The sequence below is a fragment of the Choloepus didactylus genome, chromosome X, assembly GCF_015220235.1.
Source record: "Choloepus didactylus isolate mChoDid1 chromosome X, mChoDid1.pri, whole genome shotgun sequence".
In the NCBI taxonomy this organism is placed as follows: domain Eukaryota; kingdom Metazoa; phylum Chordata; class Mammalia; order Pilosa; family Megalonychidae; genus Choloepus; species Choloepus didactylus.
The window spans coordinates 48,278,202-48,295,231 of NC_051334.1; the positions used below are offsets into that span (position 1 = coordinate 48,278,202).

Here is a 17,030-nt window from a genome sequence, read left to right on the forward strand (position 1 = left end):
GCTACAGTGCCCTCTCGGACCACGCTCTCTGAAGCCTGGGCGGTAATGGGACATTTGCCAGCCCCCTAAGCAGGGTGGGGAGCGTGGGGTTAAATGTAGCTCTTACAAAAGTCGTGCGTCCGATCTTGGGCCTAACTGAAATCGATAGCATGAAGGCCTTTGGAGCCTGTGCCAATGTTTAACAGTCAGTGAACATTGCAAATACTACGATGCCGGCAGTCAGTATTTGAGGCCGATTTGAGCTGTGTGCATACGTGTTTCTTTCAAAAACAGAATCTTAAACCAAATGTCATTTTCCTTTTTTTTTCCCTATCATTCATTTGGCCACTTATGTGTATGACCACTTCAAAGCAGATAGTTGCCCCAGGAGAAGGATGAAGAAGCCAGCAATTTTTATCATCATTGGAAACCCACCTACCTCCTCAGGGCAAAGTCTGGGAAGGAGAAAAAGGCTCTTGAAATTTGCCTGTCTTTCCTCTCCCACTTGGGTTTCCTAGGTAATGTTCTGTTCTTTTCTGATCATTTGCTTTTTTTTTTTTTTCTTCTCTCAGTTCACTGGTCACACACAGTCTGGCCTAAAGTCAAAGAATAGAATGTTCCTGCCGGTGGAGTTCAGGCACAGGACCTTCCTAGGCAGCAAGAAATAGCTGAGGGGGCTGTGAGTGAATTCCTAATCACAGTGACTAAACAATATTCCTTCCTTCACTTTTCCACTTTCTGAATTTGAAAATGGCTGTTAGTTCTAATTCAGTGTATTCTTACTGGTGAAGACATGTCTAAAACTGCAGTTCTGGATCTAAAATGATCAATGAGTAAGTCCTTGGCCTCTGAGAGATCAGGAAAGGGAATTGACAGCATCAATGGATAGGGAGGGCAGCAGGAGAAGGTGACATGGAACCACCCAGAGGGCCACCAGTGAGGGAGTTGCCCACCCCCTGGCCTGCCATACAAATAGAAAGGGCAGCCTTACTGGCTCTCAGGGTTGTTAGAACTAAGGTATGGATTTTGGAGTGTTTCTCTTTTTTTTCTTTTTAGAAGGTTGCTTTTAAAAATCACTGGTAAATTATCTTCTAGGTCTTCGTTTGTCTCTTTGTTTGTCTCCTCTTGTCACATGATGTTTCTTTTCTTGTTCTGATTTGGGGAAAGTGTGTCCAGCCTTTCCAGGTCTAAGTTAGTCTGTATTGGGATCTGATTGGCTGTTAAGCTGGGTATTTTACTTCATTTGCTCCCTGCGATTACATTTCATTTTTATCTCTGTTACCTTCAGTAGATCTCTGCCTGACGATGTCTTCCATTAAGATTGAGTGTGTTTTGCAGGAGAACTGCTGGTGTGGTGAGTCTCCAGTGTGGGAAGAAGTGTCCAACTGTCTGCTCTTCATAGATATTCCTGCCAGAAAGGTGTGCCGGTGGGATTCACTTACCAAGCAAGTGCAGCGAGTGACCGTGGGTAAGGAGAAAAGCTGCTTTCTGATCTTCGCAGATTGTCATCCCTTCCCAGTGGTGGGGCTGCTGCCCAGTGTTTGTCATTCCCCTGGGATCTTCTCATCAACCCACACTGAATATGCTTTAAATCTGGGGGATTGTTAAACTCTCTGTGTTTGCCCTCCATGTATTCTCACTTTGACTCAGGGGTAAATCATGGGTGGATGATACTTTCCTTTTTCTCTGCAGTTGAGGGGCAACTTTCCCCGTTTTGTTTTGGTGAGGAGGCACTGTAGTATCTTTCGTGAACAGCTTCAGATGACAGCCTTGAACGTTGTCAAACCAGTTAGTGGCACAGTAAAAGCTATCTCCCTTAGGCGAGGCCAAGGCCTCAATTTTCAAGAAAGTGACAGGTATGTCAATGTGAAAAAGCATAAACCAGCGGCTCTTTGTTCACTGTACAAAAGAGGATTCATAACTGAATTTTAAGTGCACTTTAGTGTGATGAACTTTATGCCCATGTGATTTCCAGAGGAGTGGTTTATCAGATTTTATGGTCCGAGGGAATGGCCTTGATGTGATTAGTGACAGAAAGAAGGTTCTTGTTTTCATTATTGTGTTTGTGGGAAGACATACCAGGAATTCCTGTACTTCTGGGTTGCTGTCAACCCAGAACTGGGGGCCTCAAGCTTTTTTTTTTTTAGTGAAAAGGGCTTGTGGGGTCAGCAGTATTATGGAAAGTTCATGGAGAAGCAGGTCCCAGACCACAGATTAGGACCCCTGATGAGAGTGTGTCCCTTCTGTTAGAGTTCCACAAATTTCCTGGGGCCCTCAATGTCTTGAATCGACTTTTGACCAGGGCTTTTAGCTAAGAGGTGCTCCCAGAACACCCAGATCCTTGGACTGAATAGGTGCTTAGGGAATGTTTTCTAAATAAATTCAGATAAATCTGTTTCCTGTGACTGCTCACCACAGTAATATCTACCCTTTACAAAAGAGTTTTCTTAGTCACGGAAAAATATTAAACCCAGAAAAACTTTAAAAATAGAAAATATAGTAATATACTGTGATGTGATTGTACTATCACTGCATGTACATGTCTATTTGTTGTTTTTACCATGCTTCCTTCCAAAAAGGATTTGAGAAACAATTTTCAATTAAAATAGGGCCCCTTAAACAAGACAAGCCCTGTATTGCTGGGGAAGGGGTGTGTTCACAAAATCTTGTTGCTTTAACTAAATACAATTTGTGTGTCTCTGAATTTCCTGGAGGTCAGGCAGATTGAGTGTCTTGGATCTGTTCTGGTTGCCCCTAGGTTAGGAACCCCTCCTCCTATGAGCTTGATACATTCTATTGTGGCACCTGCCGCCGGTGGATTATGACTGCTGTGGTTTGAATTCCCTGCTCCTCCCACTAGACTGGGAAATTTCAGAGGACTTGAGTTTGATTCCCCTTTCTATCCTTGCTGCCCAGGACACTACGCAGAGTTCATGCTCAGCAAATATACTCGCGATTCAACAGAAGGAAGATAGCACTCCCATGGTGAAAGACCTAGACTCCTCTAAGAGATGCCAGGTGGCACAATGGCCTCTGTGCTGCTCAGCTACTGACTGCTTGCTGCATTCTTACTGCTACTTTTGCTTTTGCAGATGCCCCAGTCAGCTCTGTGGCCCTTCGCCAGTCAGGTGGCTATGTCACCACAGTTGGAACAAAGTTCTGTGCTTTGAACTGGGAATATAAGTCAGCAGTTGTTCTGGCCACAGTGGATAAAGATAAGAAGAACAATCGGTTCAATGATGGGAAGGTGGATCCCTCTGGGAGATATGTTTCCGGTATGTTTCATTGGAAAGAAGCACCTCCTTCCAAGCTTTGGAGGAAACCATAATATAACTTAGAAAGGGCTCACTGCTCTAATGGGAAAAGTGTTATTCATAATGGGTCTTGGGTTCTTCTTTTATTAACTCGAATAACTTGCATCACTGAAAAAAATTCTGTGACAAAATTTTTCTAGATATTCTTTTCAATTTCGGTGTCCAGCAGAGACTGATATTTTTTGCAGTTTAAATGAGTTTTAAATACAGGGTTTTTTGGTTACTGTTTAAATTGGAAATAATTTCAGATTTTCAGGAAGAAACATAAGACTAGTGCAAACGACACCTTGTATACCCTTTACCTAGATTCACCTATTGTTAACATTTTGTTCCATTTGCTTTATCATTTGCTTTCTCTATAAATATAGACATATTTTTCTCCAGAATCATTTGGGAGTAAGTTGCATGTATCATGTGCCTCTACCCCTAAAATGCTTCAGTGTGGATTTCCCAAGGAAAAGGGCACATTTTTACATGACCACAGTACAGTTATTAACTTAAGGAAATTTAACATTGAGACAATAATTTTATGTGATGATTCTTGTTGGAACCAGTCTTCACCATGATGGCTGAAGGATGACTTATATACAACTTTAAATAACCTTTAACTACAGTTTTTAATTAGATAATGTGTTTCACATATATATCTAATTAACCATTCCTCACAGCAACCTAATTAATTAATCAAAGTTGATTCTAAATCCCTGTTATTTCCACCACCCCACACTGCCACCTCACATCATTAGACATGCTGTCCTGGCCCCATTCCCTCCTTTCAATATGGGAAACAGGTGAGATCTGAACAATTGGGTACAGATTGTTTCTTGTCTTCCCAGGCTTTATGCAACCACAGATAAAGTCCAGAACAGGATGAACGATTAAAAATGTAATCTACTGGAAGTCCTTCTCCCAGTGATTTCTGCAAGTTAAAGAAATACAAAACTTTACCTCCTGTTGAAATTGATTTTCTCTTCATCTTATGCTAGAAGTTCTGTGACACATTGTGAGACAAAATTAAGATGTTTTCAGGGGCCTGAGTTCTTAACTTGGAGTCCTAGGCCTCGGGAGATCCCCTTAAACCTGTAGGTGTCATCATGAGTGTACCTTTTGGTGGTATGTGACTTCCAGAAGTACCTGAGAACCTTTTTTTTCCTGCAAAGTTCATAGCTTTTAACAGGTGCTTAGAGGTCTCCCTGGCCCAGAAAAAGGTGGGGTCATCTGATTGTCCAGATGGAGTCTCGGAGTGGTACTTCCCTAAAGGGCTCACCACATCCAGGATCTGATCTGTGCTCACTACAAGATAAGAATGCAAGGAGGAGAGGGCAAGATGGCGGCATAGAGAGGAGTGGAATCTAGTTAGTCCCCTGGAGCAACTAGTGAACAACCAGGAACAACTAGTAAATAATCTAGAATAACTGCTGGGGGATAACTATGACTATCCATACACCGTACACCAACCTGGATTGAGAGGAATGCCTGAGATCCCAGCATAGAATCTGTAAGTAAAAACTGCAGATCCAAGCCAGGAGCCCCCTCCCCCCATGGCAGACTTAGCTGCAAAACCTCGCTGTGGTAGAAAGCAGCAATCTCTGAACAAGTGAATATTCCTCAGTACAGCTCCAACTGGGGATTTAATTAATAAACGTGGACTGCTCAATACAAGCTACAAACCCCCAACAAGCAGACAGAGGCTTTTAGTGATGACTGACCTTAAAGAAACAGAAGACTCATCTGTCCTGGGAGGTGGAACCCAGAAGATCAGATGTTACCTCTGGCCAAGGAGTGAAACTGGGGGGGCAGGTACTGGCTCTAAAAGGGGGCTTTCGGTCCTTTTTTCTCTCTCTCAAACTGAGGGGCTCGGAGGAGAGAGCCACAGCCATTTTCAGTTCTCAGTGCTCTGACCCAGACAGGGGTGGAGATAGCAGAGTCAGAGAGACAAAAGGCACTATTCAAATGCACGTGATAACTCCCTAGGGGGTGTATCTTCCCTAAGAGAAAGGAGGTAGGACCCAGCTCTACTACCCACCTTCCCTTCAGAACCAGATCCCAGAGCTTGGGGGAAAACAGCCAAAACAGAAGGGGCCACACCTCCTTACACCAGTCGGGAGCAACAGGCTGCCAGGTGCCACCTAATGGGCAGGTTAGGAAAGCACAGCAGCTAGAGACCTCACAGGAAAGTCTGTCAATCTCTAAGACACACCCGCAGGGAGACTTGAAACTGAATATATACCCATTCTGAGATATGAACCCATTCTGGTCTGGGAAAATCCAATTGGCGTAACCAAGGAAACCAGATGCCTAGCCAACAGAAAACTACAATCTACCCTAGGAAAAATGAAGATATGGCCCAGTCAAAGGAACACACTCACACCTCAATCAAGATACAGTTGAGATATTATTTCACTTTGCTGAAACAGTCTATTAAAAACTTTCAAAGAAATATGCTAAATCAAATCAGAAACCAAATTAATGAGTTCAGGGAAGATACAGCAAAAGAGATGAAGGAGTTCAGGGAAGATACAGCAAAAGAGATGAAGGCTATAAAGAAAACACTGGGAGAACATAAGGTAGAAATTGAAAGTTTGGAAAAACAACTGGCAGAATCTATGGAAATGAAAGGCACAACACAAGAGATGAAAAACACAATGGAGACATACAACAGCAGATCTCAAGAGGCAGAAGAAAACACTCAGGAACTGGAGAACAAGACACCTGAAATCCTACACACAAAAAAACAGATATGGAAAAGAATGGAAAAATATAAACAATGTCTCAGGGAATTAAATGACCACATGAAGCATGAGTGTACATGTCATGGGTGTCCCAGAAGGAGAAGAGAAGGGAAAAGGGGCAGAAGCAATAATAGAGGAAATAATCAATGAAAATTTCCCATCTCTTATGAAAGACATAAAATTACAGATCCAAGAAGCACAGCATACCCAAACAGAATGGATCTGAATAGACCTATGCCAAGACACTTAATAATAATCAGATTATCAAATGTCAAAGACAAAGAGAGAATCCTGAAAGCAGCTGGAGAAAAGTGATCCATCACATGCAAAGGAAGCTTGATAAGATTTTGTGTGGATTTCTCAGTAGAAACCATGGCGGCAAGAAGGAAGTGATGTGATATATTTAAGATACTGAAAGAGGAAAAGCCACCAACCAAGAATCCTATATCCAGCAAAATTGTCCTTCAAAAATGAGAGAGAGTTTAAAATATTCTCTGACAAAAAGGCAATGAGAGAGTTTGTGAACAAGATACCTGCTCTACAGGAAATACTAAACAGAGCACTGCAGACAGATAGGGAAAGACAGGAGTGAGAGGTTTGGAACACAATTTTGGGTGATGATAGCACAGCAATGTCAATACACTGAACAAAGATGACGTGAGTATGGTTGAAAGAGGAAGGTTGGGGGCATGTGGAACAACAGAAGGAAAGAGGAAAGATAAAGACTGGGACTGTATAACTCCCTGAAACCTAAAGTGCTTAACAATTGTGATAAAATGTACAAATATGTTTTTACATCAGGGAGGACAAATGAATGACAACTTTGCAAGGTGTTAAAAATAGGGTGGTAAAATAGGGAGAAAATACAATCAATGCAAACTAGAGACTATAATTAACAGAAACATTGTATTAAGCTTCCTTTAATATAACAAGGGTAATATACCAAAGCTAAATGCCTATAAGAGGGGGACATAAGGGAGGGATGGGACTCTTGGCATTGGTGATGTTGTCTGACTCTTTTATTCTACTTCCATTTAATTCTGTCTTTCCTTTTGTAGCTTTTTAGCTTTCATGTTTTTTCTTCTTTCTTTTTCTTTTTCTTTTGTCTCTCTGCCTTCTTTGACTCTTCCTCCTTCTTTGTAGAAGAAATGGAGATGTCCTTATATAGATAGTGGTGATGGTGGTGAATACATAAATATGTAACTATACAGGGAACCATTGGTTGTTTATTTAGGGCAGAATGTATGGTGGGTGAACAAAACCATCTTTAAAAAAACAGGTTGATGAAGAAACCTTGAGGGCACTACAATGAGTGAAATAAGTCAGACACATAAGGACAAAATATTGCATGGTCCCACTGATATGAACTAATTATAATGTGTAAACATATAGACATGAAATATAAGTTACCAGGATATAGAATGAGGCTAAAGAATGGAGAGCAGTTGCTTATTATGAGCAGAGTGTTCAACTAGGTTGAACCTAAGTGTTTGGAAGTGGACGGAGGTGATGGTAGCATGTCATTGTGAGAAAAGCTAACAGTGCTGAATGGTGTGTGAATGTGGTGGAAAGGGGAAGCTTAGAGTCATGTATGTCACCAGAAGGAAAGTTGGAGGTTAAAATATGGGACTGTATACAACAGTGTATCTTGTGGTAAACAATGTCTGTGATTAACTGCATAAATATTAGAAGTCTCTTTCATGAACTAGAATAAATGTATGACACTATAACTAAAAACTAATAATAGGGGAGTATATAGGGAAAAATATATACCTATTGCAAACTATGTACTACAGTTAACAATATTTTAACATTCTTTCATCAGCAGTAACAAATGTACTATACCAATACTATGAGTCAATAATGGAGGGAGGCGTGGTTAGGAGTATGGGAGAATTTGAGGTTTCTTTTTTTGTCTTTTATCTCTTTTCTGGAGTAATGAAAATGTTCTAAAAATTGAAAAAAATTTAATTGTGGTGATGGATGCACAGCTGTATGATGGTACTGTGGGCAATTGATTGTACACTTTGGATCTTTGGATAGTTGTATGGTATGTGAACAATCTCAATAAAATTAAATTTAAAAAAAAGAATGCATAACCCAGGGTTCTAGGTTATCCTTTCCCACTAAGGAAAGAGCCCTTTCCAAGCAGCATGGGATTTACATTCATGTTACAGGCATCCCTTTCTGTGAGGTGAATAGTGTGGAGGAATATTAATGAAACAAACCCAACTGCCCTATTGCAGGAAACTGCTCAGTGAACATCCTTCTCCCCAGTGAGGGGGGTGATTCATCCTGTCCATGTCCTGCTTCCCATCGTTAGTCCATTTTCCTCCTCTAATTTGCCCTTCTTTTAGATGGAGGATGGTAGAGCAGATAAGCTTTCCAGTCTATACATTATATTTAAATTCTGCTCTGGGGGAAGTAGACTGGTGCAGCCCCTCTGGAGGGCAGGGTGGTGGTTCCACAAGAGGCTAAATATGGGGTTACCATATGGTCCTGCAGCCCTGTTTTGTTTTGTTTTTGTTTTTTTTTTCGTGTATACTTGGAAGAACTGAAATCAGGGACATGATTGGGCATTTGCACACTGGTGTTTATGGTGGCAGTATTCTCAATTTGCAATGGATGAAGATGGCCTAAGGGTACATTGACTGATGAACGGAAGGGTGAACTGTGGTGTATACATACAATGGAATATTGAGTGGCTACAAGAAGGAATGAAGTTGTGAGGTATGCAGCTAGGTGAATGAACCTTGAGGACATTATGTTGAATGAAATAAGCCAGAAACAAAAGTACAAATATTGTAAGGGCTCACTAATATAAACTAACTAAAATGAGCAAATGCTGAGAACTGAATTTGAGAGCATAGGTTATCAGGATAGAACATGGGCAGAGATAGGGCAATCGACAGTGCAGGTCGATGATGCAGGAGTACAGAATGTTCAATAAGGCTTATTGTAAAGTTTCCTAGATTGTAAGCTCTATTCCTGAGGTTAACTGTTTTTTAAGAGATATTTATTTGGTACAAAGTTTATATTCTCTGTAGCACGCTATCTAATTTAACCTGTATAGTCAGTTTATTTAAACAACATAATCACATAGAACCTAGAATAGGGAATGAGATATTGTTATTCTGTACAGGTTAATGTAATACCCCCAATACATCCCAGAGTATTTTGGGCAGAAAATTAAAAAAAAAACATTTGCAAAGTCCCCTTGAGGGACTGGGGAAAAATGTGGAAATATTAAACTTCCCCACCGGGGGAATTCCTGATACTGTCACAAACATTAGGGACTCCCAATTTAATAAGTGAAGCCCTCAATTTTGAGGCTTGCTCTTACGAATCTTATTCTTGCGAAGGAGAGTCTAAGCCTACTTATAATTATGCCTAAGAGTCACCCCCAGAGAGCTTCTTTTGTTGTTTAGATGTGGTCTCTTTCTCTCAGCCAACTCTGCTAATAAACTCACTACCCTCCCCTCTACGTGGGACATGACTCCCAGGGGTGTAAATCTTCCTGGCAACATGGGACATGATTCCCGGGGATGAGCCTGGCATCATGGGATTGAGAAAGCCTTCTTGACCCAAAGGGGGAAAAGAAATGGAACAAAATAAAGTTTCAGTGGCCAAGTGGAGCCAAGAGGTCAATCTGGAGGTTATTATGCATTATATAGATATTTCTTTTTGATTTCTAGTGTATTAGAATAGCTAGAAGGAAATACCTGAATCTGATGAACTGTAATCCAGTAGACTTGATTCTTGATTATTGTGCAACTATATAGCATTTATCATGTGACCATGTGATTGTGAAAACCTTCTGACTGACTCTCCCTTTACCCAGTGTATGGGCAGATGGGTAATAAAATAATGATAAAAAATACATAAATATAGGGGGTATAAGGGGTATGGGATGGATTGGGTGTTCTTTTTTATTTTAATTTTTTATTTTTATTTGTTTTATTTTTTTCTTTATTTTTCTTTATTTTGGAGTCGTGAAAATGTTCTAAAATTGATTGTGGCAATGAATGTACAACTATATGATTGTATACTTTGGATGGATTATATGGTGTGTGACTATATCTCAAAATTGCATTTAAAAAATTCTGCTCTGTTCCCTGAGATTGCACAACTCTACCTAAGTGATATTCCAGGTGCACTTGAGAAGAATGTGTATTCTGCTATTGTCAAATGGAGTATTCTTTAAATGTCAATTAAATCCAGTTGGTACAGTACCATCATATAGTTATACATTCATCACCCCAATCTATTTTTGAACATTTTCCTTACACCAGAAAGAATCAGAAAAAGAATAAAAAGTAAAAGTAAAAAAGAACACCCAAATCATCCCCCCATCCCACCCTATTTTTCATTTATTTTTTTGTCCTCTGTATAGCTTTTTAAGGATTGCTCTAAGGATTTCAAAATATGTAGCTAACATTTCACAGTCTATTTAGGGTAAGTATTTTACCACTTCAATTGGTAAATTGTCCTCATCTCTTTATGTAATAGTTGTATTTACACACATGCACACACACACACACACACACACACACACATTGGAAACCATATTAGAAAGTGTTATAATTTTTACTGTCAAACATCAGATATGTTTTAAAGAACTAAAGAGGAAAAATAATCTATTACATTTATTCATATATTTACTATTTTTGTTGTTTTTCTTTCATTCCTGATGTTCCAAGCTAACTTTTGGTATCATTACCCTTCTGTTTAAAGAATTTCATTTGGTAATTATTTTAGAGAAGGTCTGCTAACTATGAATTCTCTTAGTTTTACTTCATCTTAGAATGTCTTTATTTCATCTTCATTCCCAAAGTTTATTTTCACTGAATATAGAATTTCAGGTTGACACTTTTTTTCTTTCAGCAAATTAAAAATGCACTTCTTTCTTCTGGCCTCCATGGTTTCTCATGAGATAACCACTGTCATTGAAATAATTGTTCCCTTATAGGTAATATGCCATTTTTGTTTCACTGCTTTTGTTCCAGTGTGCTGAAGCTGCTGTTATGCAAAATACCAGAAATGGATTGGTCTTTAAAATGGGGTTTTTTTTAGTTCACAAATTTACAGTTCTAAGACCATAAAAGTGTCCAAACTAAGGCATCAACAAGAGGATACCTTCACTGAAGGAAGGCTGATGGCATCTGGAACACTTCTGTCAGTGGGCAAGGAATGTGGCTGGTGTCTGCTGGTCCTTTGCTCTCAGGTTGCATTTCCTAAATGGCTGTTTCCAAAACGTCTCTGGCCTTCTGTCTCTCCTAGTTTCTCTCAGCTCTCTGCTTGGTTCTCCTGTGGCATTTCTTTCTAAGTGTCAGGGGGTCCTCTCATCTTCTCTGGGGCAAACTCTGGGCTTCATCTCTTAGCTTAGAATCACCAAACGTCCTTCTGTCTGCATTTCCTAGTATCTCCAAGCATCTGGGTCTGTGTCAGCTTTTAGCTTTTCTCCAAAATGTCTCTCTCAGCGCTCTGAGAGCCTTCTGTCCATGAGCTTTCTTAAGTACTCCAGTGAACTAATCAATATCCACCCTGAATGGTCAGGGTCCACACCTCCATGGAAATAATTTAATCAAAGGCCTCACCCACAGTTGGGGGAATCACATCTCCATGGAAACACTCAATCAAAAGGTTCCAACCAACAAGATTGGGTTAAAATATCATGGCTCTTCTGGAGCCATAACAGTTTCAAACCAGTACAGCTTTCAAGAATTGTTATTTCACTTTAGTTTTCAGCAATTTGATTGTGATATGTCTGGGTATAGGTTTCTTTGGGTTTATCTTGTTTGGGGTTTGCTCATCTTCTTGAATGTATAGTTTTATGCTTCTTCCCAAACTTGAGAAGTTTGGAGCCATTACTTTTTCAAATTTACATATATATATTTGCCCTGCATGCTATTGAATCGATCCAGTGAGTTTTTTATTTTAGTTATTTTGTTTTTCATTTCCAAAATTTTTATTTGGTTATTCTTTATATCTTTTACTTCTTTAATGTTTTCTGTTTTGAGTTTTGTTTCAAGACTGTTGACAGTTGCTCATTTAAGCATTTTTGTAAGAGCTGCTTTATTCCTTTCAAATAATTCCATCATCTGTGCCATATCAATTTTGACATTTTTTAAATTATCTTTTCCTATGCAAGTTGAGATTTTCATGCTTCTTTGTGTTTGCCAAGTAATTTTAGATTGTGTCTTGGACTTTTTGAATATACTGTTATGAGACTCTGGGTTTTGTTTAAATATTATGGATAATGTTGATATATTTGTCTTATCAAGAAATCTATATGTTTAGATTCAGGATACAAGTTCTAATCTTCTTTCTATTTAGGTGCCATTAAGATTTGTCCCACATGTGTACTACTCAGTGGTCAGTCTGGGAACTGGGAGTTATCTACATTAGCACTATTCTCAAAGCTTTGGTATGCTAATTAGAAGCAGATCCATGTATATGCAAATTGGAGATGAGCCCAGGAGACGACAAACAGCTTTATGGGGTCACATCCCTGAGCTCCTCAATCTTTCCTCTTCACAATCTCCCAGTACTTTCCAGTTTCCTGGAGCTTCTGTCTTCATTCCTTCATCCAGAAACCACCCATTTCTATGATTGTGCTGCCTCTGGGGCCAAGCAGCAGCAGGACAAAGGAAGGGAATATAAGAGCAACAGTGTTTTGCTCCATCCTTTTGGAAGTATATTTTCACCAAATGGAGTGGAAGGTCCCCTTCCCTCAGAATTTTGGGTCCTATAGTTTCCTATTGCCAGCCACTCTCTCTGCTGTTCCTACCCCTGCTGCAGAATTGCCTAGGAACTAGTGCATGTGCAAACAGAGAAGAGGAGTGGAAAAAGTCTGGGGGATTTCCCCCACTCTCTCTGAACTTCAGGAGTTTCCTTTTCTGCTCCTCGAGTCAGAAGTAGAAGTTTCTCTTGAACCTCCCTATGTACCACAGTGCTCACTTCAGGTTTCAGGTTGCATTGAGCTCAGGCTAGGAGATATTGGAGGAAAAATAGCGAACTCACCACCAGTTCAATGGTACTTCAAATTCTGGTGTACTTCTCTGATCTGCCTGCTGATATTTACTTTTCAGAGTTTTCAAATAACTGGGCCATGCATTCTGTACAGGTTTGATAGTTGTGTTCAGTGGAAAAGTAAAGTTAGTGTGTGTTTACACCATCTTATCTGGAACTAGAATGTCTTAGTGTAATTTTTTTTTGTGGTAACATATATAACACATATAATTCCCCATTTTAAGCACTTTCAAATATATAATTCAGTGTGTTAATTACATTCACAGTGTTGTACAACCTTCACCACCATCCGTTACCAAAACTTTTCCATCACCCCAAACAGAAACTATATACCAATTAAGAAAAAACCCCCTTTCCCCTTATCCCTATCCCCATCAGTGCAGTTTTCATTTGCATTATACACAAGGTAGCTGTTGTTTTTAAAAATATAGGACCCAGATTAGGACTGTTTAATAGTTTCCTTGATATAAACCCTGGGAAGGATCACTGATGAGAAAAGATGGTGTCGTGCATGGGGCAAGATTCTGAGGGGCTGAACTCAGTGTTCTTTGGTTTTTGTAGGTACCATGGCTGAGGAAACAGCCCTCACAGTTCTTTTTTTTTTTTTTTAATTCAGTTTTATTGAAATATATTCACAAACCATTCAGTCATCCATGGTATACAATCAACTGTTCACAGTATGATCATATAGTTATGCGTTCATCACCACAATCTATTTCTGAACATTTTCCTTACATCAGAAAGAATCAGAATAAGAATAAAAAATAAAAGTGAAAAGAGAATACCCAAACCATCCCCCCATCCCACCCTATTTGTCATTTAGTTTTTACTCCCATTTTTCTACTGATTTTTTTTCAATTTTTTAACTTTGTTTATCAAAAAATTAAAAACAAACAGGCAAACAACAACCAAAAAAACCCCACAACATTTCAAACAAAGCAATGGATTAAGGAAAACAAATAACCTAAAATAACTACTTTGCTTCCAATATGTTCCTATCATACCCCAAGAAAATTAATAAACCATGTCCAAACAGAGGAGTAAGAAAAACAAATAATCTAAAATAACTACATTGCTTCAAACATGTTCCTACCATACCCCAAGAAAATTAACAACCCCTAAGAAAACAAAGGAATAAGAGCAAAAAAAAACCTAAAATAACTCTATTGCTTCCAACATGATCTTACTATATCCAAGAAAGTTTACAAACCATAATCATTCCTGAGCATTCCCATAACATTGAGATTACCCTCCATAGTTTATCTGTTCTTATTAGATTATCATTCCCCCTCCACTAATTGGTATCTCTAGGTCCCCTACATTCTACAGTATAAAACATTGTACATTTTTCACAGAATTCACATTAGTGGTAACATACAATATCTCTCTTTTTGTGCCTGGCTTATTTTGCTCAGCATAATGTCTTTTTTTTTTTTTTTAATCTTCATTTTATTGAGATATATTCATATACCACGCAGTCATACAAAACAAATCGTACTTTCGATTGTTCACAGTACCATTACATAGTTGTACATTCATCCCCCAAATCAATCCCTGACACCTTCATTAGCACACACACAAGAATAACAAGAATAATAATTAGAGTGAAAAAGAGCAATTGAAGTAAAAAAGAACACTGGATACCTTTGTCTGTTTGTTTCCTTCCCCTATTTTTCTACTCATCCATCCATAAACTAGACAAAGTGGAGTGTGGTCCTTATGGCTTTCCCAATCCCCTTGTCACCCCTCATAAGCTACATTTTTATACAACTGTCTTTGAGATTCATGGGTTCTGGGTTGTAGTTTGATAGTTTCAGGTATCCACCACCAGCTACCCCAATTCTTTAGAACCTAAAAAGGGCTGTCTAAAGTGTGCGTAAGAGTGCCCACCAGAGTGACCTCTCGGCTCCTTTTGGAATCTCTCTGCCACTGAAGCTTATTTCATTTCCTTTCACATCCCCCTTTTGGTCAAGAAGATGTTCTCCGTCCGATGATGCCAGGTCTACATTCCTCCCCGGGAGTCATATTCCACGTTGCCAGGGAGATTCACTCCCCTGGGTGTCTGATCCCACGTAGGGGGGAGGGCAGTGATTTCACCTTTCAAGTTGGCTTAGCTAGAGAGACAGGGCCACATCTGAGCAACAAAGAGGCATTCGGGAGGAGGCTCTTAGGCACAACCATAGGGAGGCCTAGCCTCTCCTTTGCAGCAACCGTCTTCCCAAGGGTAAAACCTGTGGTAGAGGGCTCAACCCATCAAACCACCTGTCCCCTATGTCTGTGGTCATGTTAGCAACCATGGAGGTGGGGTAGGCGAATACACCTGCATTCTCCACAGGCTCCTCAAGGGGGCCCTGCATCTTTTTTTTTTTTTTTAACTTTCCCTTCTTTTTAAATCAACCGTATGAAAAAAGAAGTTAAAAAGAAAACAAACATACAATAAAAGAACATTTTAAACAGACCATAACAAGGGAGTAAGAAAAAGACAACTAACCTAACTGCTTAACTTCCAACATGTTCCTACTTTACCCCAAGAAAGTTACCTACTATAGCAACATTTCTGTGAACTTGCTCCTACTATATCCATCAGAAATTAACAGACCATAGTCATTCCTGGGCATCCCCAGAACGTTAAATAGCTTATCTGTTCTTCTTGGATTATTGTTCCCCCTTCCTTAATTGCTCTCTATTGCTAGTTCCCCTACATTCTACATTATAAGCCATTTGTTTTATATTTTTCAAAGTTCACATTAGTGGTAGCATATAATATTTCTCTTTTTGTGCCTGGCTTATTTCGCTTAGCATTATGTCTTCAAGGTTCATCCATGTTGTCATATGTTTCACGAGATCGTTCCTTCTTACTGCTGCGTAGTATTCCATCGTGTGTATATACCACATTTTATTTATCCACTCATCTGTTGAAGGACATTTGGGTTGTTTCCATCTCTTGGCAATTGTGAATAATGCTGCTATGAACATTGGCGTGCAGATATCTGTTCGTGTCACTGCTTTCCGATCTTCCGGGTATATACCGAGAAGTGCAATCGCTGGATCGAATGGTAACTCTATATCTAGTTTTCTAAGGAACTGCCAGACTGACTTCCAGAGTGGCTGAACCATTATACAGTCCCACCAACAGTGAATAAGAGTTCCAATTTCTCCACATCCCCTCCAGCATTTGTAGTTTCCTGTTTGTTTAATGGCAGCCATTCTAACCGGTGTTAGATGGTATCTCATTGTGGTCTTAATTTGCATCTCTCTAATAGCTAGTGAAGCTGAACATTTTTTCATGTGTTTCTTGGCCATTTGTATTTCCTCTTCAGAGAACTGTCTTTTCATATCTTTTGCCCATTTTATAATTGGGCCGACTGTACTATTGTCATTGAGTTGTAGGATTTCTATATATATGCAAGATATCGGTCTTTTGTCAGATACATGGTTTCCTAAAAATTTTTTCCCATTGAGTTGGCTGCCTCTACCTTTTTGAGAAATTCCTTTGAGGTGCAGAAACTTCTAAGCTTGAGGAGTTCCCATTTATCTATTTTCTCTTTTGTTGCTTGTGCTTTGGGTGTAAAGTCTAGGAAGTGGCCGCCTAATACAAGGTCTTGAAGATGTTTTGCTACATTATCTTCTAGCAGTTTTATGGTACTTTCTTTTATATTGAGATCTTTGGTCCATTTTGAGTTAATTTTTGTGTAGGGGGTGAGGTAGGGGTCCTCTTTCATTCTTTTGGATATGGATATCCAACTCTCCCAGCCCCATTTGTTGAAAAGACCATTATGACTCAGTTCAGTGACTTTGGGGGCCTTATCAAAGATCAGTCAGACATAGATCTGAGGGTCTATCTCCGAATTCTGAGTTCGATTCCATTGATCTATATGTCTATCTTTGTGCCAGTACCATGCTGTTTTGGCAACTGTGGCTTTATAATAAGCTTCAAAGTCAGGGAGTGTAAGTCCTCCCACTTCGTTTTTCT

The 17,030-nt window shown here is 39.5% G+C and overlaps 1 protein-coding gene across 2 annotated transcripts in view; it reads left to right on the forward strand.

Annotated features, from left to right (window-relative positions):
• Positions 1-1,255: 1,255 nt before the first annotated feature.
• Positions 1,256-17,030, forward strand: part of RGN (regucalcin) — a 28,281-nt gene continuing 12,506 nt past the window's right edge. Inside the window, exons 1-2 of one of the 2 annotated variants that reach the window (XM_037822397.1) lie at positions 1,256-1,447; positions 3,072-3,254. In XM_037822397.1, coding sequence (XP_037678325.1) covers positions 1,285-1,447; positions 3,072-3,254 — 346 coding nt within the window. In that variant the 5' untranslated portion in view covers positions 1,256-1,284. The remainder of the gene's footprint in view (positions 1,448-3,071; positions 3,255-17,030) is intronic. The other variant, XM_037822398.1, reaches the window with a different exon arrangement.